We start from the raw sequence: 23,649 nt of genomic DNA, 5'->3' as shown, positions 1-23,649 counted from the left end.
AAAAAACATTTTGGGACTAATGTTAGACACATCCAAGAACAATTTCACAAGATTATTTTTGTCATCAACAATAAAGGAAAGGAAACAATGCCGGGTCAACAGGGCCTAGGGTTATTACTCTTGGTGACAATGGATTGGGGAGTGACCTTGCCATGGTGAACAAAGGAGGACAGCTGCAGTTGTCTACATCATAATAACTCAATTATGAAATGAGCTTACACACGGCAAGAACACCTTCTCATGTCACCTTAATAAACCAACATAATGGTGTTAAGCAGTAACATCACAAAAGCCCAAGTGTTCACAAATGAGCACAAGAACAACTAAATAAATCTTTTAAAAATGTACATGTTATAACATTTCCAAATGTTTTTTAACTAGCAATTTGTCATTGCACAAAAATACATAATTTTAAGAATTTCCATTACTTAACTTTATGTTGGCATTTTTAGATGACTACATTGCCTAAGATTGCAATTTGATCGAAGTGGCAAAAATGGAGCCGTAAAGACCTGCTGCTTGCTATTGTCGATCCAAAGCTACCTCACAATGAGAATCTCAGAAGTAAAACAACATGGGTAATGCTTTCAATGCATTTCAAAGCATCCTCTTTCCACCCTGGAATAGCCTGTTGTTACAACCAGCCTGATAGGTCAAAGAGGTATACACCTCTACCCCAAATACAGATCTTCTAAAATAATCAGACTAATTTATTATAATAGATGGACCATCTCCATATAGGGCAGAGCAACTCTCTTCATAAAGAGTGTCGGAGACCAGGGGGAGACAGACCAGGGGGAGACACAAGGCACCGGACATCCTGAAGGTAAACATATAGAGTCAGTCTGCTGAGGAGGGCAAAGATAATCATTATAGGATCTAACAATATTCATAACCACACATAGCTGGTCAGTTGACTGATATTGGTATTTGTATGTCAGTTTCATTTTCAGTCGAGATCCTTTCCACCAAACGTATCCCAGGGGTGACCAACAGGTAAGGATCATAATCTTCTAAAATAGAGGTTCTACAACACGCCTCCTAGTGGTTTGCGTGAAGTCTTTAAATGTGTTTCATGAAAACTATAACAGCTTGCCAAATTTGCATACTAATGCAAACATTTGAGTGTCTGTACACATCAATGTAGTCAACTTGTACAGATGTACACACTCTTTTGTTGATGACAATTTTTCTGCAACGCAGGAAATGCAGATGAGCTTTGTGAGTTACATGAATTCACTGAAAACCAATACTAACACACGGTTTATATAAAAGGTATTGCACTTTTCATGTAGCCTACCTTTGGCCAGCTAATAATAGCCTAACCACCGATCAAGCAACATTATGGACGATTAAATCCTTTTACTGTAGGATTATTTTGCGGTGACAATATAGGTCAAATTAAGATCTGTATATGTTGCATAACACATCTCTCCTGTACAGTAATTACATGTTGTCAGTGACATCACTAACACAAGCGGTATATTTCAGCTACAGTGGACCTAGCTACTTTTGGTCTGCTGTGAACCTCACATGTTTTGTTTTATTTCGAATGTGCTATTGGTTGGCTGACCTTCATATTGTTCAGATAAACTCTTATTAATCTATGACTCTAAATCTGGTAGTTTACTGCTGTCCTGCCTCGACGCTCGTGTCTATTTTAGGCGTATATTTAAGTTATTTTGTTCTGCCATGACCATTATGCTATGGTACAATATACTACTCATATACAGTACACATGTATACATAGTGATACTAGTATACCATTCTCCAATTAACTTAGGTCTTTAGTGGAAAATGTTTGGGACCACATTTTTATTTACATTATGCATTCCAAAACTGGTTCCATAGAGAACACTAATACAGCCCAGGAGCCCTAAAGTTGTTGATGTATTTAATGTTATTTAATATTAATGCTTTACACTGATATAAGATTATTACCACAATATGCATGGTTCCCTTTGTCACTAACAGAATAAAATGTAAAACTATCAAAATATGGTTGATATTTTAAAAAATACTGTAAAGTATGAATATCTAAATAGTTGTTCTTTCTTAAGTTTGAGAAATGTTTGTCATGAGAATCCTAGCATTCAACAAACCACGGCAACAGAGAGAACTGGCACATGTAAATCGGGAAGTTTAGCAAATTCAACCTAATAATAATAGATACATACCTTTACAGGTTTAAGAATGGGGGACAGTTTGATGGCAGAGTTTGGCGCTGCAGCTTCCTTTCTGCGTAAATCAGACAAGGAGCGCATGGAATGCCAGACTAGACCCTTTGACATAAAAAGAGAGTGCTATGTACCTGACCCTGAGGTTGAGTACGTCAAGGCCACAATCACCAGCAGAGATGGGGCTAAAGTCACCGCTGATACGGAGTTTGGAAAGGTAAATATTTTGGTGAAAAACATTTCTGAAAATATATGACCTGGAAAATCACAAGATAATACTTTTTTCTACTAGAATAACTATACGATTGATTAACAATTAGTTACAAACTGAATTGAGTTATGCGCTTTAATGTTTACTATTAAAATCCTTCTAACAAGAGACAACAAAGAGCAGAATCTTAACGTGAGATCTTTAACTTTCATGCAAATCAGGCATTACATGTAAATGTTTGATTTGTGAAAATGTTACACTGTGTTTAATCTCAAGTTAAGATTTGTCTCAAATGGAATACTTCTGCACATTGAAAATGTAAAAAAACTATTTAATTTGCTCTTCTTTCAGACTGTTACTGTGAAGGAGGACGATGTCCACCCCCAGAACCCGCCAAAATTTGATAAAATTGAGGACATGGCGATGTTCACCTTCCTGCACGAGCCCGCTGTGCTGTTTAACCTCAAAGAGCGTTACGCAGCCTGGATGATCTACGTAAGTAATAACCAATCTGCTGAAATCTCCATTTCATCAATAATTCATTCAATGAATTTGCGGCATCCTCGTCTTTCACAGACCTACTCAGGGCTGTTCTGTGTCACTGTCAACCCATACAAGTGGCTGCCAGTGTACGATCAGTCGGTTGTAAATGCTTACAGAGGCAAGAAGAGGAGTGAAGCTCCACCTCACATTTTCTCCATCTCTGACAATGCCTACCAGTACATGTTGTCAGGTAAAATATAACTTGTCATCTTGTCATCTACATTAGTGCTGAGCGATTAACCAACATTATTATTATTATTTTTTTTTTTGTGGGGGGGGGGTTATTAAATAACTAATTGACCATCGTTCTTTTTTTGTGAGCCCAACGCGCCGTTTCTCTAAAGAAATCAAATCAAAACGAGAGAGTGGGACGCTGGACTGAAGGGAGTTGTGATTTTCATTAAGAAAATATTCAACCTCGTTCAGCGCAGAAACATGGTAATTAACTACAATGACCTTCATCCATTGCGCCTGTTACGTTAGGTTAGATACACACAGACCGCATAGACCGCATGAGAGAGGAATGTAAACAACACAATGATAATAGCGGGGGAAAGAGAGAGTTTGTGAAAGTTGTATTACGTCAGACAGCTCTCACCATGCTTAGGCAGGGTATCCTAGCTGAATAGGATGACTAAAGACAGTACAGTACTGGGAGCAGAGAGAACTTTGTCTGGCTGGTTGGCTGCTACTGCCTGAGCAGAGATGAGATGATGACTTTTAAGGAATAATACATTAATAATAAATTCATTAAATAAAAACTAAGTCATTCTGTAAGTCGCTCTGGATAAGAGCGTCTGCTAAATGACTAAAGTGTAAATGTAATTTACACAACTGAAATATGTTTTATAGCAATTTTCTATTTTTCTATTGATGTCTACCCAATGTGGACCTGACATGGAATACTTTCAATGTTTTTGCAACTGAATTATCATTATTTGGCTTTGGAATTTCCATTAAAAACCTATAATTATTTTTATGTCATTATTTCATAATGCATTTAATGTTTAAAAATAAAATACAAATGTAATAATTGAACCAAAACCGAACTGACCTCAAAAAGCACTAATCTCTCAGCACTAGTCTACAGTGACATATATATATTTTTTTATGACACTTTATGTACTTACTGATACTTCTCTTTCAACAGACAGGGAAAATCAGTCTGTCCTTATCACGTAAGTACATCAACCAAAGGTTATATCGATTTGAGGCTATTTAAAGTTAAGAGAAATTCTGAGACATCAACATTTGTATTTTTAAATCCCAGTGGAGAATCCGGTGCTGGAAAGACTGTTAACACCAAGAGAGTCATCCAGTACTTCGCCAGTATTGCTGCTGTTAGCGGAAAGAAAAGTGCATCAGAAGAAAAAAAGGTAAAATAGAATGCAAATGTTCATCATTCAGCGTTTCCCAATATGCATTTAGCAGCGGTGCACCGCTGCTGCTAAATTGTGGCCGCCACTATTAAAAATTGTAATAAAAATAATAATTTTGGGATAAATTAAAACCAGATATAAGTATGTTGAAAATATAATGGACCAATATATTTCTTAATAAGATAATCTTTGAGAACTAACAATCACCAAAATAAAAACGTTTCTGCAACTGCTGTGGGAAAAAAGTCCTAAAAGCATCACTGCATCATTATTTCTCCTAAATTAAACATTCTTCATGGCTGGATAAGCATATGTTGACTACAGATCTTTATTGCAGCATTTTAACACTGTATGGTTGTTGGTTTGTAGGGGACCCTGGAGGATCAAATCATCCAGGCCAATCCTGCCCTGGAGGCTTTTGGTAATGCCAAGACCATCAGGAATGACAACTCCTCCCGATTTGTACGTTTGGTCTTTGTTTGCAGTCAAATATCATTTAAATCTTATCAGACATGTTAATCACTCCAAGTCTCCCGAGTGGCGCAGTGGTCGGCATGCATCGCAGTGCTAGCTGTGCCACTAGAGATCTGGTTCGAATCCACTTGTCGAGCCGGCCCGGAGACCAATGCCGCATTGGCCCAGCGCGTCTAGTAGCTCAGTTGTTAGAGCATGGCGTTTGCAACGCCAGGGTTGTGGGTTCGTTTCCACGGGGGCCAGTATAAAAATAAATAAAAAATGTGTGCACTAACTGTAAGTTGCTCTGGATAAGACGTCTCTAAATGCGTTAATGTTAATTTATCTGTTATATTCTGTGGTTGAAATTTATTAGGATACAATTAGTTGATGTCATGACGTCAGCTAATCTTCCTCGTGTCCATCAACTAATCTTCCCTTTTGGGACTGTATGTGTGCAACAGAGCTGGGTTTAAATAGTATTTGTTTTCTTTAAAATATTTTCAGTGTCTGATTGAGAACCAGATAGGTGGAATTAAAACTTTTAGGACTATTCCATCAGTTCCATTACACCATGCAAGCTCAATCATGCGCACCTACTAAGGTATTCAAAAAAGAAAACAAATACTACTTGAACCCAGATCTAATGTGATTATTAATTTCTGCTTTGACAATAACTTCCAGGGTAAATTCATCCGAATTCATTTTGGAGTCACTGGGAAGCTTTCGTCTGCTGACATTGAGACTTGTGAGTACAATACTCAATTTGCCCAGGTTTGAACAGATCTCTTTGACAGGAAACACATTAATACCAAAAGCACTTTCCATACTGATCAGATCTTCTGGAGAAGTCACGTGTAACTTTCCAGCTCAAGGCTGAGAGAGACTATCACATCTTCTACCAGATCCTGTCCCAACAGAAACCAGAACTGCTGGGTGAGTATTGAATCATCAAACTGAGTAGGGTTGAGATCAATTCTGGATTAAACTAAAGATTTCTGATGAAATCAATTAAATTCTTATGATGTAACCAGCCCAGGCAGTGTGCTACCCCCATCCCCCAACGTAAAACTCACAACACAATATAGCGTGATTTATGTTGGAACATTTCCTTTGTCCATCAGAAATGTGCAATTATTTAAATGCCATTTAAGCACACAACATTGAAATTCAATGCACACAAAACAATCACCTCTGACTAATTTGCCTTCCTGTCTACTTATAATATAACACAATGCCAATTTTCTAATTGACCCCAACCCTAATACTGAGTAGATTATGTTATGACCTATACCACAGCACGAACACAGATTAAAGTGTGCTGTTCAATTCTTTTCAGAGATGCTACTCATCACTAGCAATCCCTATGACTATGCCTTCATCTCCCAAGGAGAGATTGCTGTAACTTCCATTAATGATGCAGATGAGCTAATGGCTACTGATGTGAGTAAAATATGTACATACTGTACATACAATAATTTTCCACTTGTATCCAACTCTTTCTCCAATACAAAACAATGGCCTTTTTGGAACTAGGATGCCTTTGATGTGCTGGGCTTCTCCCAAGAGGAGAAGAATGGCATTTATAAGCTGACTGGTGCCATCATGCACTACGGCAACATGAAGTTCAAGAATAAGCAGCGGGAGGAGCAAGCAGAGGCAGATGGCACTGAGGGTGAGTGCTGAGGATTTAAAACCTCTCACTTCATTATAAATTAGTATCTGAAAAATCTGTTAGATTGCCTCTTTCAATCATAAAACTTGGCCTTTCTAGATCTTGACAAAGCTGCATATCTGATGGGCCTGAACTCTGCTGACATGGTCAAGGGCTTGTGTAACCCAAGGGTCAAAGTTGGAAATGAGTGGGTCACCAAAGGTCAGAATGTCAACCAGGTGAGTCTCCCAAAAAAGTAATTAATATTCAGCATAAAACTTGTCTATAAAGTTGCTAAGATGTTCATACCTGTCATTCCCCATTGAGCATGCTTTTTAGTCCAGGACTAGGCCTAATCTGTTTCTAGGTGTTTATGTTGAGGCTATGTTTTGGTATTTTATTTTCTTAATATTTTGTAGGTGTACTACTCTATTGGTGCACTGGCAAAGAAAATTTACGAGAACATGTTCCTCTGGATGGTGATAAGAATCAACCTTACATTGGACACTAAGAACGCTCGTCAGCACTACATTGGTGTGCTGGACATTGCTGGCTTTGAGATCTTTGATGTGAGTGTTTGATGTACATTTTATAACATGTCATCTAGAACATTACAGCTGACAAAATAAAGTAACTGAACTTCCCTTCCAGTTCAACACCTTTGAGCAGCTGTGCATCAACTTCACTAATGAGAAGCTGCAGCAGTTCTTCAACCACCACATGTTTGTGCTGGAGCAGGAAGAGTATAAGAAAGAGGGCATCGTCTGGGAGTTCATTGACTTTGGCATGGACTTGGCTGCCTGCATTGACCTCATTGAAAGGGTTGGTGTCTTCAGTTGTGCAGTAGTTTATATGATGTGTACAGAGTATTCTTTGAGATTTCAAACATTACAAGGGCAATCTTTATAAATGTGCTTCAATGACAAATTATTATTTTATTTATTCACTATGCTTTTCCCTTAGCATTAATTTATTTTAATTCATTCCTTCCACTAGCCCATGGGTATCATGTCCATCCTTGAAGAGGAGTGCATGTTCCCCAAGGCCAGTGATAATACATTCAAAGCTAAGCTGTATGAAAACCATCTGGGCAAAAATGCATGCTTCCAGAAGCCTAGGATTGTTAAGGGTAAACCAGAGGCCCATTTCTCCATGGTTCACTATGCTGGCATTGTTGACTACAACATTGGTAACTGGCTGGTGAAGAACAAGGATCCGCTGAATGAGACTGTGGTCGGACTGTTCCAGAAGTCAAGTCTTAAGTTCCTGGCCAACCTCTTTGCAAACTATGCTGGTGCAGAAGGAGGTACTATATGTTTCTATCTGCAAACACTACAAACCACTAAAATACATAACAATCTATATCAGGAGTCTCTCCAACCTTTTCTACTATGAGAGCTACTTTTTAAAAATGAAACATGTTTTGAGCTAATCATTTTTTTCTAGCTTTCAAATAGGCACTCTTCTCCTCTCCCCTGCAACTCTTCCTCGAGTCCTTAGTGTATAAGAGAAAGTAGTGCACTATGTTTCCTGTCAATATACCTGGTAAAATAATGGTTCATAAAACAACTATAAGGGGGGCCCTATAAAATCAGTTTTTATCCCTAATTATGTTTTATATTTTCTGAAATTGTTTTCTCAGTTTTATTTTTCCTGGTTTTAGATTTTGTACTTTTTTTACTCTCAAAATTAAAAATGTTCATAGAGAAACAACGAAATGGGATGTTCTGAGTCGATGTCAATGCTTATATCACATCAGAAGACCATTTTTTATTTTTGAGTTTAATTCCCCTTTAATTGCGCATCTGGCCCCTTTAATTGCGCATCTAGCATGTGAAGAATGTACAGTGTAATGTGCCGGTCTAGCAATGCTGCTGCTCATTTCATAGCAAAGTTTGCAAATAATAGATACAAATTATATACTTAATCATGACACTGTATACTTCTGCCAGGTAAGCCTACTTTGCAGTTAATGTTTAATTGAGAAGGTTTTGGGGAAAGTATTTCTGTCAACCCACAAGACCGTAATCATCAACTGGCTACACACGGAATGACAAACAAACACGCGCACCACACAAACAGACAGGTAATATTGCTGGAAATTAATTGGCAGATATTGTGTCAGGTTTGGCTTTTTAAGCCTATAGTGGCTAACCAGGGGTGGGATAATGTTCCATTGATTAGGTAGTAGCTGGGAGCTTGCGGTGTCTGATAGGCCTACTTGTGAGATTTGTTTATGACACCTTGCGGTGGAATATGAAAATTGCGTATACTTTCAGAATTGTTTGGCGAGCAACTCATAGGTTGGCTGCGAGCGACTGGTAGCTAGCTATCGACGTGTAGGAGACCCCTGATCTACATGATAGTAGTAATAATAGTATATTTGAATTGTTATTTCATTATCATACAGCACCTGAAGAAAAAGCAGCTGGAGGAAAAAAGAAGAAAGGCTCTTCCTTCCAGACTGTGTCTGCATTGCACAGGGTAAATCTGAGCTTAAATCAATATATTTCTGATGTTTTCACATGGAAGATAATTAACAAATGTATTATATTTGCACTAAATTTAAAATACCAGTATGTTGTGTATTGGTATGTTAGTATTAAATGCCGTTGTGACTCGAGAGGTATTTGGAGACTCATTCACTGATGGAAAATTCAACATTTGTCATACTCACAGGAGAACTTGGGTAAACTCATGACCAACTTGAGGTCTACTCACCCCCACTTTGTGCGTTGCATCATCCCCAACGAGACCAAGACTCCTGGGGCCATGGAGAATCCTCTGGTCATGCACCAGCTGCGCTGTAACGGTGTGCTGGAAGGCATCAGGATCTGCAGAAAGGGCTTCCCCAACAGGATCCTGTATGCTGACTTCAAACAAAGGTAAAAATAGTCTTTCATTTCCTTTCCAAAATAAATTCAACTCTTTACCTATTCAAGTCTTCCATTTTTGAAGATAATTGCTTTCTGATTTAAATTCAGATACCGCATCCTCAATCCAAATGCTATCCCTGAGGGTCAGTTCATGGACAACATGAAGGCATCAGAAAAATTGCTGGGCACTTTGGACATTGACCACACCCAGTACAGATTAGGACACACTAAGGTAAATTATCTAATGGTGCGTTCGTAACCAAGTAGCAAGTAGGAATTTACCACATTTACCAAATAATCCACTTGAACTCCCCTTCAACTGGTAATTACTAGTGGGAAACTCGTCTATCATCCTGAAATCCCACTTCTCCCACATGCTGACCTCTGACGTCCCTTACTAAGGAAATTACCTCGATAACAGCATTATCGGACAAAATATGATTCATAAAAAGCAATCTATTAATATGGTTTTTGAACACTATAATTTGTTTACAAGCAATGATAGCTGTACTTTTAGTTTATGGCCATTAGCCAATCAGCGTTTCTCAACATGTTCAAAGCATGTGAATGTATTCAAATGGTAAATTGCGACCTACCACTTGGTTATGAACTTAGCATAAATTCCAGGATGGAAAAGTAGCAGCAATTACGGGGTCCAAGCATTACATTAACAATACATCACCAGCCGGCCAACCTGAGCAATGCCTTTTGAAATAACTGCTGATGTACCACTGATCATGCTTATCTCATTTCATCTGTCTCTAGGGCAAATGGGTAAAGTCAAAAGATAAAAATAAATACTTGCTATAGCGCCATACTGTAGTAGATCCAGATATACAGTGAGCAATTAAAAGCATAGTGGCCATACTTTTTGAGATAGACTTCCTGTACATGTTTTTAAAGACCTTGCCAAATCTAGCAACTCTTGGTCAACATGCTGGGTCGGAAGTTGTAAAATCAGTTGTTCAATACAGGGCCACCTTGTTGTCAATTTGTGCCATTTTCCTAGAGGCAAGAAAGTTTTGGGAAACTGGGGGATACCACATTCAAGTTATTTATGGTCATTTGGCAGAAAGATACAATCCTACCAAATACAAGAACATCTAAGCACCACATTATGTCCTTTGTGTATCTTTAGGTGTTCTTCAAGGCTGGTCTCCTGGGTCTACTTGAGGAGATGAGAGACGATCGTCTCGCTCTTATCATCACTGGCATCCAGGCCAGATCACGTGGTCTACTTGCCAGAATTGAGTTCCAGAAAATTGTTGACCGCAGGTAGGAATGAGAATAGCTTAAACTTTTGCAGACAATATGTTAGGGGTGAGGAAAGGTTGTATTTAACTATATTTTATTAAAATTTCACAGGGATGCCTTGCTTGTGATCCAATGGAACATTCGTGCCTTCATGGGTGTCAAGAATTGGCCCTGGATGAAGATGTACTTCAAGATCAAACCTCTGTTGAAGTCAGCAGAGACTGAGAAGGAAATGGCCAACATGAAGGAAGAATTCCTGAAGCTTAAAGAGGCTTATGCTAAATCTGAAGCTCGTAAAAAGGAGCTGGAAGAAAAGATGGTGTCCCTTCTCCAAGAGAAGAATGACCTGCAGCTCGCTGTCCAAACTGTGAGTAACTTTAACTGCACTACAGTTATTTTGCAGTCACATCTTTGGTCAAAATTGCCTTTCTAGTTATCTTTTAGCTAAGAGCTAACAAGAGAAATGGAAAAACAGAGAGAAAAGAGACATGATTTGCTAAATAGATACATACAATCAGGAGAGCATTTGTCGGTCATTTGTAGTGTCCAAATATCTTGCCACCAAACAAACGTCTAAGCATGGGATAATTTTATATACTTACAATATATTGACTCATTGATAGCAAGAAGACACTATTGTTGATGCTGAAGAGAGATGTGAGGGTCTGATCAAGAGCAAAATCCAGCTAGAGGCCAAAGCCAAAGAGCTGACAGAAAGACTGGAGGATGAGGAGGAGATGAATTCAGAGCTAACTGCAAAGAAGAGGAAGCTGGAGGATGAGTGCTCAGAACTCAAGAAGGACATTGATGATCTAGAGCTCACTCTGGCTAAAGTGGAGAAGGAAAAGCATGCCACAGAGAACAAGGTAAAATAAAGGATTATTTCTTGTGATGTTAAAACTACAATTAAATTGTTTGGATAAAAGTGTAATGACACTGTTCTGTTTCCTTAGGTTAAAAACCTTACTGAGGAGATGGCAGCTCTGGACGAAATCATTGCCAAGCTGACCAAGGAGAAGAAGGCTCTGCAGGAGGCTCATCAGCAAACGCTGGATGACTTGCAAAGTGAGGAGGACAAAGTCAACACGCTGACCAAGGCCAAAGCCAAACTGGAACAGCAAGTTGATGACGTGAGTATGAAATAGGAATTCATAAAAAGTAAAACAAAATTAGTAATATCCTAAAAACAGGCTACAGTGAAATAATTGGTTACTCCGAATATTGGTTTAATAAATATTCTATCAGCTTGAAGGATCTCTGGAGCAAGAGAAGAAGGTGAGAATGGACCTTGAGAGAGCCAAGAGAAAGCTGGAGGGAGACTTGAAGTTGACCCAGGAGAGCCTAATGGACCTGGAGAATGACAAGCAGCAGCTGGAGGAGAGAATGAAGAAGTAAGATCACAGATCAAAAAGTTTTTACAAAGTATTATTCAATAGAAAACACTATAAATGCATATTCTTCTCAACAGGAAGGACTTTGAGATGAGCCAACTCAACAGCAAGATTGAAGATGAGCAGGCTTTGGGTGCCCAGCTTCAGAAAAAACTGAAGGAGCTGCAGGTAATTCAAGACAATTGTTAAAACATTTTATTCATGAAAGTTACATTTGAACTAGACAAACTGAATTCCTACCATTTCAGGCCCGCATTGAGGAATTAGAAGAAGAGCTGGAGGCTGAGAGAGCTGCCCGTGCCAAGGTGGAGAAACAGAGGGCAGACTTGGCCAGAGAACTAGAAGAGATCAGTGAGAGGCTGGAGGAGGCTGGTGGAGCCACTGCTGCCCAGATTGAGATGAACAAGAAGAGGGAGGCTGAGTTCCAGAAGGTACGCAGAGACCTTGAAGAAGCTACTCTGCAGCATGAAGCTACAGCTGCAACTCTGAGGAAGAAAAATGCTGACAGTGTAGCTGACCTGGGAGAACAGATTGACAACCTTCAGAGAGTGAAGCAGAAGCTCGAGAAAGAGAAGAGTGAGCTCAGGCTGGAGCTGGATGATGTGGTCTCCAACATGGAGCAGATTGTCAAGTCCAAAGTATGTGGTATCATTGGTAAATCTAAATAAAATGTTTTCTATACATGCTTTTTAAAGATACAATCTAGTGACGCTGTTCTGTCATTCAAAAACAAATATGCTTTTAGACAAACTTGGAGAAAATGTGCCGCACTCTAGAGGACCAGATGAGTGAATACAGGACGAAAGCTGAGGAAGGACAGCGATCCATCAATGATTTCACCATGCAGAAAGCAAAGCTTCAAACTGAGAATGGTATTTTAAAAACAAACCTGGACATTCACATGAACAGCCACAATAAATAACCAGATTAAGTAATATAATTTAAAATAATTTGAATTGCATGAAAACAGGTGAACTTGCCAGACAGTTGGAGGAGAAGGACTCTCTGGTATCCCAACTGACCAGAGGTAAGCAGTCCAACGTTCAGCAGATTGAAGACCTCAAGAGACAACTGGAGGAGGAAGTCAAGGTATTTAGACAAATAATGCCGTGTTCCTTATCTAACTACATTTGTGACCAACCGGCTCGATTCGGGTTTATGTAGCAAAATTTGAAATTGTGTTGTCTACATTGGATAAAAGTAGAGACTCAGAGCTAGAAAATGGCGTATCATACACTACAGTTGAGGAACAATGGGAAAGTAATTATATTTTGAAAGTTGAAAACCTGTGAGGAAATGGCCCTTGAATGTTTTGGTACACGTACTGGAGAGCGCTTCTTTGTCTACACCCATTCAGAATCGTTCACACCCTCTTAAGCCTTAACCCCACCCATCTCTTTAAGGATTCACATGCATGACATCAGCAGCCTGGTGGTCCACAATAGCATAACTGGGGTATTTTAACACCAATAAACCCATCTGTTTAAACATGAGCAAACTAGGCAACTAAAAGCAACTTTCTAAACAATGTTTTGGTTAGTTTCTAGCTTGTTAGCTAGGTAGCTCATGTTAAGTTAGCTGGCTAGCCAGTTCAAATAATGACCACATCATATAGCTAACATCGTCTTAACTTTAGCTAATTTTATTCATTATTGAAAATAAACCCACAACAAGATCACTATTTACAAGTTAATGGCAAGCTAATTACAGAAAATAGCTTACGGTTGTGAGTGTGACGAAATAAAACTTTAAAAGCAGGGCATTCTACAAGAGAATTTTTGAACTTGGACACTGTCTCGTTGGCCTAACGTTGTATCCTAATTTGACTTGCAGGTCATGTTGTTCTTCACATTACGGTCTCTGCTAAACACACACTATATCAAATAAAATCAAAGTTTCTTCGTCACATGCACGGGATACGGAAGGTGTAAACGGTACAGCGAAATGGTACCTTGCATAGTGGAGTCTTTTGTTTAGACATGTAGCTAGCTAGCTAAACAATTAACCATAATCCCAACTCATAACGTTACCACCCTGGAATGAATCTGCAGGTAGCTAACCAACTAGATTCAATGTTAGCTAGCTAGCTAACATTAGGCTATAACTACCAATAAAAATGGCTCTGAGATACGAATAATATTACGACACAGTTCATACATGTAACGTTAGCTAGCAAGTTAACAGTACGCTTTAACTTCCAATGACAACAGCTTTCTGACAAAATTAGAAACGTCTAATATCTGAAAATGTAGCCAGCTAGATTATCTTACCCGTATAAATGGATGAACGCTTCTCCCTCTCTGTCACGGATGCCATGGCAGCGCTTAGTTTGAAGATATAATCCAGACAGGTGTTTTATACAACAGCCATCTGGGTGTTCTCTTTTCGACTCCATCCGCATATTTGCAATCAAATGCCAGAAATTTCTCCATCTCCTTAGCTATCATACTCTGCTTCCACCGGGCATTACACTGATTTCAAAACTTGGTCCTCCAGAAAGTCAAGAGCATTAGCAACACTTTTGCAGTTATTCGTGATATCTTAAAAAAAAAAGCAGTGTTAGAAATGATTACCTACACATACTGAACAGCCTTTTGTTATAGACAGAAGCATGCTACATGGCAGACCAATCCAAACTCATCTCTCGACATGTCGTGCACATCCATTATCTCAGCCAATCATGGCTAGCGGGAAGGTTCCGGTCTTTTTCCGTGGCTAAATCAACAAGGCTCGTAATTTAACAACTTTACTCGCATTTACAGATGGCATACAACTTTGTTATTAAGGCACATGAAAGTTCACATGTTCCAGAAGGCATTTCTGTCAAAAAACACATTTTGATAAAAACACAAAAAACTTTTAGGTTAAAATGCCTGTCCTGTGAAGTAGTGACGCGCGACATACACCTAGTTTCCTGAAACAAGTCACATTTATATATTTTTTTAATGTCATTACCAGGCAAAGAATGCACTTGCCCATGCAGTGCAGTCTGCTCGCCATGACTCAGATCTGCTGAGGGAGCAGTATGAGGAGGAGCAGGAGGCCAAGGCTGAGCTGCAGCGTGGCATGTCCAAGGCTAATGCTGAGGTGGCTCAGTGGAGAACCAAGTATGAAACTGATGCCATCCAGAAGACTGAGGAGCTTGAGGATGCAAAGTAAGGATGTTTTCTTACTTTCTCTTACTTTTCAGGCTGTTGAATATTGGGTGAATGAGCGATACACAAAAGTACATGATGAATAAATAATACATTGATTAGCTGTTAATCAACCATTATATTGTATATCAGCCAGAAAAGACGTTCTGAAATGTGTTTCTCATCTATGTCAATCTAGGAAGAAGCTGGCTCAGCGTCTGCAGGATGCAGAGGAAGCTGTGGAAGCTGTAAATGCTAAATGCTCATCCCTGGAGAAGACTAAACACAGACTCCAGAATGAGATTGAAGATCTCATGGTGGATGTGGAGAGATCCAATGCAGCTGCTGCCTCTCTGGACAAGAAGCAAAGGAACTTTGACAAGGTAAGAAAAAAGTAATATTAGCCTTAATTATAGTACATGATAGGGGTGGCAGGGAGCCTAGTGGTTAGAGATGTGGGCCAACACCCTCAGATGGGAAAACCTGGTGCGGAGTTACTACATCCTACAGTACCACCGCCTGCTGTTGTTCCCTTGAGCAAGTTACTTAACACCCAATAATTGCTCCAAGGGCGCTGCACTGCAGCTGACCCATTGCTTCCAGCCCCTGTGTGTCACGGGGGGTTGGGTTGTGAGCATAAAGACACATTTCGGTTCTCTGTAAGTTAATGGACAATAAAGTATATCTTATCTTAATCATACACTGTATTCCAACTACCTACAATACATGTATGACTTCCAGGTCCTGGCTGAGTGGAAGCAGAAGTTTGAGGAGTCTCAGACTGAGTTGGAGAGCTCCCAGAAAGAGGCCAGATCTCTTAGCACTGAGCTCTTCAAACTCAAGAACTCTTATGAGGAGTCTCTGGATCATCTGGAGACCATGAAGAGGGAGAACAAGAACCTCCAAGGTCAGAGCATAAGAATTAATGGCCTATATATCTTAGTCAATTAAAGATTGATATGTTATAGAGATCAGTTATCACAAAAAGATTTTGATGTACAATTATGTCTTTCCACAGAGGAAATTTCTGACCTGACTGAGCAGCTTGGTGAGGGAGGAAAGAGCATCCATGAACTGGAGAAGATCCGTAAACAGCTGGAGCAGGAGAAGGCTGAGATACAATCTGCTCTAGAGGAAGCTGAGGTGAGACTTTAATATATTTACTGGTGGTGAAATTTTAGTTTTAAGATTTTACAAACTATGGGTGGCTGTGTTCTCATAGGGCTCCCTGGAGCATGAGGAGGGCAAGATCATGAGAGCTCAGCTGGAGTTTAATCAGGTGAAAGCTGACATTGAACGGAAACTGGTGGAGAAGGATGAGGAAATGGAGATGAATAAGAGGAACCAGCAGAGAGTTGTGGATACCCTGCAAAGCTCCCTGGAGTCAGAGACTCGCAGCAGGAATGAAGCTCTCAGGCTGAAGAAGAAGATGGAGGGAGATCTCAATGAGATGGAGATCCAGCTCAGCCAGGCCAACAGGCAGGCATCCGAGGCCCAGAAGCAACTTAAGGGTCTCCATTCCCATCTGAAGGTAATATTTCCACACCATTGAATTAAAAACATTGCTTTTGCCTTCAAAAAATGCCACACTGTGTAACAATAAAATAAATATAATAAAATCATAAATTCTCTATAGGATTCTCAACTGCAGCTGGATGATGCTCTTCGTGTCAGTGATGACTTGAAGGAGAACATTGCCATTGTGGAGAGACGCAACAACCTGATTCAGGCTGAACTGGATGAGCTGAGAGCCCTGGTGGAGCAGACTGAGAGAGGCCGCAAACTGGCTGAGCAGGAACTGCTGGATGTTAGTGAGAGAGTTCAGCTGCTGCACTCACAGGTAAGACAATAATAGATAACAATTAGGGTTCTCCTTAAATGTCTGCTACTTGAAGTATGTATAGGTAATATACAAATAACGTTGCATATATATGTGTAGAACACCAGCCTACTGAGCCAGAAGAAGAAGCTGGAGGGGGACACATCCCAGCTTCAGAATGAAGTGGAGGAGGCTGTGCAGGAGTGCAGGAATGCTGAGGAAAAGGCCAAGAAGGCCATTACTGATGCTGCCATGATGGCAGAGGAGCTGAAGAAGGAGCAGGACACCAGTTCTCACCTGGAGCGCATGAAAAAGAACATGGAGCAGACCATCAAGGACCTGCAGCACCGCCTGGATGAAGCTGAACAAATCGCCATGAAGGGTGGCAAGAAGCAGATCCAGAAGCTGGAGGCCAGAGTATGTGTCTAAGCTACATTCTCTTCTATTAATTCAAGTCACATTTCATATTTCTAGTCATATTTCTACCTTCAATATTGAAAGTAGTGGTAACTAACAAAATAATTGGAAATGGTGTGTTAACATCGATCATGTATTTTTAGGTGAGAGAGCTAGAGACTGAAGTGGAAATGGAGCAAAGGAGGAGCAGTGATTCTGTGAAAGGAGTCCGTAAATATGAGAGACGCATTAAAGAGCTCACCTACCAGGTACATCATAAACTTTAAGTTGAAAGTGCACTATTAACATGTTCAGAATGAAATGTAAAATGTATACTGTATTCAGTATGACTCTATTTTTTCCATTATTTTTGGGTGCAGACTGAGGAAGATCGTAAGAATTTGAGCCGTCTGCAGGACCTGGTGGACAAACTGCAGCTGAAGGTCAAATCCTACAAGAGAACTTCAGAGGAGGCCGTAAGTAGAAAACCTTCCATCATCCAACTGGTGCATCTGTAATTATCGAATTGTTGTGTTTGCTGGAAAATTTAATCACATTTAACATTTTTCACAGGAGGAACAAGCCAATGCCAATTTGGGCAAGTTCCGTAAGATTCAGCATGAACTGGATGAGGCAGAAGAGAGGGCTGATATTGCTGAGTCTCAGGTCAACAAGATGAGAGCCAAGAGTCGTGATGCCGGTTCCAAGGTCAGTGAATTTGCTGTCAATGTACAAAGTTGTAATGGTTATAATTTTGAAGATTCCCATGGCAAAAGCCTCAACCTGGTGTCTGGGACACTGTTTAATAGTAATTTCAATTTCCGATATTCACCCATTGATTCCTTAAGAAAATAAGTAATAAATGCATAATTTATTACATTGTTACCAAGTAACTATACATACCGGTATAAGTTCCCCATTTTTTAATTTCAACCAGAGTACACAATATATGGCAGCATAAAACGTTTTACAGTACACAGTAAAATTAAAATGTTCTCATAATTCATCTATCTTCTCTGTCACAGAAAGGAAAGGATGAGGAGTGAGGTATAGAGTTGTGATGCCGGTTCCCAGGTCAGTTCTTTCAATTAACATAATTACATTGGTTATAATTTGCAAACTCCCTTATGTCATGTATGATGACAGACCCAACCTCAATTGCTTTGTAAGTATAAAGGGTTGATTGCAACGAACAAGCTGAACTTCTCAGGTACCACTGTGTTAGCGCTGGTTTCCTCAAAACAAAATAACCATGGTTGCAACGAAAAGAACACCAAAATAAACTAGCAGACCAGCTGATATGATGTTGTTACGGCACCAAGCCAGCTTGATACTAGACTGCGGAAATGGCCATTGCCTGTGTTCACTACTCCCACCCGAAATAAGTAACATCAAGAACAACAAAATCTAAAAAAAAAATTAAGATGGTTATACCATCAATTATTTAGCTATTTGATTTTGAATGTTAGGACCCCTTTAGGTATCCCCCAAAAATAAAAAAATAAATAATTTGATAAAATATTGAGTTTATCCTTTACTGCTACAGCCCATAGAAACGCATTGAATAACACATTAATAAATGGTAAAGAGTAAAAAAATAAATCATAATCATTTTTCACATGTTTAACCCCATATTTTTTGGCCCACAAAACTACCTCCATACTTCCAGTCGTTTGTATGGGTTACCTTCTGCAGCTGTATTGATGGTTTAACGATACATTACCTTGTGTACGCTTGACCAATGCTCGTTGCAAATGACCCATGATGTCCAATAACCATACTATCATTCATATACAGTTGAAGTCGGAAGTTTACATACACTTAGGTTGGAGTCATTAACACTCGTTTTTCAACCACTCCACAAATTTCTTGTTAACAAACTATAGTTTTGGCAAGTCGGTTAGGACATCTACTTTTTGCATGACACAAGTAATTTTTCCAACAATTGTTTACAGACAGATTATTTCACTTATAATTCACTGTATCACAATTCCAGTGGGTCAGAAGTTGACTGTGCCTTTTAAACAGCTTGGAAAATTCCAGAAAATGATGTCATGGCTTTAGAAGCTTCTGATAGGCTAATTGACATCATTTGAGTCAATTGGAGGTGTACCTGTGGATGTATTTCAAGGCCTACCTTCAAACTCAGTGCCTCTTTGCTTGACATCATGGGAAAATCTAAAGAAATCAGCCAAGACCTCAGAAAAAAAATTGTAGACCTCCACAAGTCTGGTTCATGCCTGAAGGTACCACGATCATCTGTACAAACAATAGTACGCAAGTATAAACACCATGGGACCACGCAGCCGTCATACCACTCAGGAAGGAGACGCGTTCTGTCTCCTAGAGATGAACGTACTTTGGTGCGAAAAGTGCAAATCAATCCCAGAACAACAGCAAAGGACCTTGTGAAGATGCTGGAGGAAACAGGTACAAAAGTATCTACAGTAAAACAAGTCCTATATCAACATAACCTGAAAGGCCGCTCAGCAAGGAAGAAGCCACTGCTCCAAAACCGCCATAAAAAAGCCAGACTACGGTTTGCAACTGCACATGGGGACAAAGATCGTACTTTTTGGAGAAATGTCCTCTGGTCTGATGAAACAAAAATAGAACTGTTTGGCCATAATGACCATCGTTATGTTTGGAGGAAAAAGGGGATTGCTTGCAAGCCAAAGAACACCATCCCAAACGTGAAGCACGGGGGTGGCAGCATCATGCTGTGTGGGTGCTTTGCTGCAGGAGGGACTGGTGCACTTCACAAAATAGATGGCATCATGAGGAAGAAAAATTATGTGGATATATTGAATCAACATCTCAAGACATCAGTCAGGAAGTTAAAGCTTGGTCACAAATGGGTCTTCCAAATGGACAATGACCCCAAGCATACTCCAAAGTTGTGGCAAAATGGCTTAAGGACAACAAAGTCAAGGGATTGGAGTGGCCATCACAAAGCCCTGACCTCAATCCTATAGAACATTTGTGGGCAGAACTGAAAAAGCGTGTGCGAGCAAGGAGGCCTACAAACCTGACTCAATTACACCAGCTCTGTCAGGAGTAATGGGCCAAAATTCACCAAACTTATTGTGGGAAGCTTGTGGAAGGCTACCCGAAATGTTTGACCCAAGTTAAACAATTAAAAGGCAATGCTACCAAATACTAATTGAGTGTATGTAAACTTCTGACCCACTGGGAAACAGGGATGTTTTACTAGGATTAAATGTCAGGAATTGTGAAAAACTGAGTTTTAATGTATTTGGCTAAGGTGTATGTAAACTTCCGACTTCAACTGTAACTATACATTGAAATATTGTTCCCTGTCATGGGTTTAAACATTTTGGTTCAGAAGCATGATATACAGTGCATTCGGAAAGTATTCAGACCGCTTGACTTTTACCACATTTTGTTACGTTACAGCCTTATTCTAAAATTGATTAAATTGTTTTTTCCCCCTCATCAATCTACACAAAATACCCCATAATGACAAAACAAAAACAGGTTTTTAGAAATTTTAGCACATTTATTTACAAAAATAAACAACTGAAATATCACATTTATTTAAGTATTCAGACCCTTTACTCAGTACTTTGTTGAAGCACCTTTGGCAGCAATTACAGCCTCAAGTCTTCTTGGGTATGACGCTACAAGCTTGGCACACCTGTATTTGAGGAGTTTCCCCCATTCTTATCTGCAGATCCTCTCAAGCTCTGTCAGGTTGGATGGGGAGCGTCGCTGCACAGCTATTTTCAGGTCTCTCCAGAGATGTTAGATCGGGTTCAAGTCCGGGCTCTGGCTGGGCCACTCAAGGACATGCAGAGACTTGTCCCGAAGCCACTCCTGCGTTGTCTTGGCTGTGTGCTTAGGGTCGTTGTCCTGTTGGAAAGTGAACCCTTCCCCAGGTCTGTGCCTCGACACAATCCTGTCTCGGAGCTCTACGGACAATTCCTTCGACCTCATGGCTTGGTTTTTGCTCTGACATGCACTGCTAACTGTGGGACCTTATATAGACAGGTGTGCCTTTCCAAATCATGTCCAATCAATTGAATTTACCACAGGAAGGCTCCAATCAAGGATGATCAATGGAAACAGGATGCACCTGAGCTCAATTTTGAGTCTCATACTAAAGGGTCTGAATACTTATGTAAATAAGGTATTTCTGTTTTTTATTTTTCATACATTTCCAAAAATTTCTAAAAACCTGTTTTCGCTTTGCCATTATGGGTTATCGTGTGTAGATTGATGAGGGAAAAAAATACATTTTAGAATAAGGTTGTAACGTAACAGAATGTGGAAAAGGTCAAAGGGTCTGAATATTTTCCGAATGCACTGTATATGTTTCAGTGGTCTCTTACAATGTGATGGCATGCAACACATTTTGATTTATTGTAATAAATACTGGACATTGTTGCTTGTTTAAATATTTAGTGAAATCTATCATTTACTAGTAGACACAGTTGGTGTAATTCATGATATTTATAGTGTATTCTATACACTCAAACAAGGAGACCCATAGTTTAATACAGTGGGGGGAAAAAGTATTTAGTCAGCCACCAATTGTGCAAGTTCTCCCACTTAAAAAGATGAGAGAGGCCTGTAATTTTCATCATAGGTACACGTCAACTATGACAGACAAATTGAGAGAAAGAAAATCCAGAAAATCACATTGTAGGATTTTTAATGAATTTATTTGCAAATTATGGTGGAAAATAAGTATTTGGTCACCTACAAACAAGCAAGATTTCTGGCTCTCACAGACCTGTAACTTCTTCTTTAAGAGGCTCCTCTGTCCTCCACTCGTTACCTGTATTAATGGCACCTGTTTGAACTTGTTATCAGTATAAAAGACACCTGTCCACAACCTCCCGAGTGGCGCAGTGGTCTAAGGCACTGCATCGCAGTGCTAGCTGTGCCACTAGAGATCCTGGTCCGAATCCAGGCTCTGCTGTAGCCGGCCGCAACCGGGAGACCAATGGGGCGGCGCACAATTGGCCCAGCGTCGTCCAGGGTAGGGGAGGGAATGGCCGGCAGGGAGGTAGCTCAGTTGGTAGAGCATGGTGTTTGCAACGCCAGGGTTGTGGGTTCGATTCCCATGGGGGGCCAGTATGAAAATAAAAAAGAATAATGTATGCACTAACTGTAAGTCGCTCTGGATAAGAGCGTCTGCTAAATGACATAAATGTACTCGTTACTAAATGTACTCCAAACTCCACTATGGCCAAGACCAAAGAGCTGTCAAAGGACACCAGAAACAAAATTGTAGAACTGCACCAGGCTGGGAAGACTGAATCTGCAATAGGTAAGCAGCTTGGTTTGAAGAAATCAACTGTGGGAGCAATTATTAGGAAATGGAAGACATACAAGACCACTGATAATCTCCCTCGATCTGGGGCTCCATGCAAGATCTCACCCCGTGGGGTCAAAATGATCACAAGAACAAAGAATGCTGAGTTGCATCCAAAGAACACCATACCTACTGTGAAGCATGTGGGTGGAAACATCATGCTTTGGGGCTGTTTTTCTGCAAAGGGACCAGGACGACTGATCCGTGTAAAGGAAAGAATGAATGGGGCCATGTATCGTGAGATTTTGAGTGAAAACCTCCTTCCATCAGCAAGGGCATTGAAGATGAAACGTGGCTGGGTCTTTCAGCATGACAATGATCCCAAACACACCGCCCGGGCAACGAAGGAGTGGCTTCGTAAGAAGCATTTCAAGGACCTGGAGTGGCCTAGCCAGTCTCCAGATCTCATAGAAAATCTTTGGAGGGAGTTGAAAGTCCCTGTTGCCCAGCGACAGCCCCAAAACATCACTGCTCTAGAGGAGATCTGCATGGAGGAATGGGCCAAAATACCAGCAACAGTGTGTGAAAACCTTGTGAAGACTTACAGAAAACGTTTGACCTGTGTTATTGCCAACAAAGGGTATATAACAAAGTATTGAGAAACTTTAGTTATTGACCAAATATTTATTTTTCACTAATTTGCAAATAAATTCATTAAAAATCCTATAATGTGATTTTCTGGATTTTTTTTCTCATTTTGTCTGTCATAGTTGACGTGTACCTATGATGAAAATTACAGGCCTCTCTCATCTTTTTAAGTGGGAGAACTTGCACAATTGGTGGCTGACTAAATACTTTTTTCCCCCACTGTATATAGTTGACAATGCACAGAATATTGTAAGAATGTTTTTAGTGTTTACAGTGGTTTATTACATTTTAACCTGCATCCATCTTCTGTCACAGAAAGGACATGATGAAGAGTGAAGCTCTCGGATGGACCTTTCTGAAAATCTCCTGACTGTAGTGCTTTAGTTTATCTCTATTCTCCATGTAACATGAGCAGAATAAAGAATAAAGTACA

General features: G+C 39.9%; 1 protein-coding gene across 1 annotated transcript; it reads left to right on the top strand.

The window, feature by feature from the left end:
• The first annotated feature begins 758 nt into the window (after positions 1 to 758).
• Positions 759 to 23,649, top strand: LOC121561116 (myosin-7-like). Its single transcript, XM_045221516.1, has 40 exons — positions 759 to 826; positions 942 to 996; positions 2,186 to 2,394; positions 2,740 to 2,883; positions 2,965 to 3,121; positions 4,082 to 4,109; positions 4,202 to 4,307; positions 4,680 to 4,772; positions 5,448 to 5,511; positions 5,601 to 5,699; positions 6,103 to 6,206; positions 6,300 to 6,438; positions 6,538 to 6,656; positions 6,837 to 6,986; positions 7,069 to 7,239; positions 7,414 to 7,723; positions 8,828 to 8,901; positions 9,097 to 9,302; positions 9,402 to 9,525; positions 10,432 to 10,568; positions 10,659 to 10,914; positions 11,171 to 11,413; positions 11,501 to 11,677; positions 11,793 to 11,938; positions 12,016 to 12,106; positions 12,187 to 12,576; positions 12,684 to 12,810; positions 12,909 to 13,027; positions 14,897 to 15,093; positions 15,272 to 15,455; positions 15,814 to 15,979; positions 16,091 to 16,215; positions 16,295 to 16,603; positions 16,709 to 16,912; positions 17,012 to 17,308; positions 17,452 to 17,556; positions 17,668 to 17,763; positions 17,861 to 17,995; positions 18,313 to 18,361; positions 23,532 to 23,649. The coding sequence occupies exons 3-39, from the start codon at positions 2,194 to 2,196 to the stop codon at positions 18,331 to 18,333; spliced, it is 5,814 nt and encodes a 1,937-aa protein (XP_045077451.1). The 5' UTR covers positions 759 to 826; positions 942 to 996; positions 2,186 to 2,193; the 3' UTR covers positions 18,334 to 18,361; positions 23,532 to 23,649.

This window comes from Coregonus clupeaformis, chromosome 7, assembly GCF_020615455.1.
Source record: "Coregonus clupeaformis isolate EN_2021a chromosome 7, ASM2061545v1, whole genome shotgun sequence".
NCBI classification, from domain to species: domain Eukaryota; kingdom Metazoa; phylum Chordata; class Actinopteri; order Salmoniformes; family Salmonidae; genus Coregonus; species Coregonus clupeaformis.
The sequence above is the reverse complement of the archived record's forward strand: the minus strand, read 5'-3'. Positions and strand labels throughout refer to the sequence as shown.

Bases quoted from the DNA above. Each gene is read 5' to 3' on its own strand.
- LOC121561116 (XM_045221516.1), top strand. From the start codon at position 2,194: ATGGGGGACAGTTTGATGGCAGAGTTTGGCGCTGCAGCTTCCTTTCTG. The intron at 7,240-7,413 runs GTTGGTGTCTTC...TCCTTCCACTAG, and splicing joins GCATTGACCTCATTGAAAGG to CCCATGGGTATCATGTCCAT. The intron at 15,094-15,271 runs GTAAGGATGTTT...ATGTCAATCTAG, and splicing joins GAGGAGCTTGAGGATGCAAA to GAAGAAGCTGGCTCAGCGTC.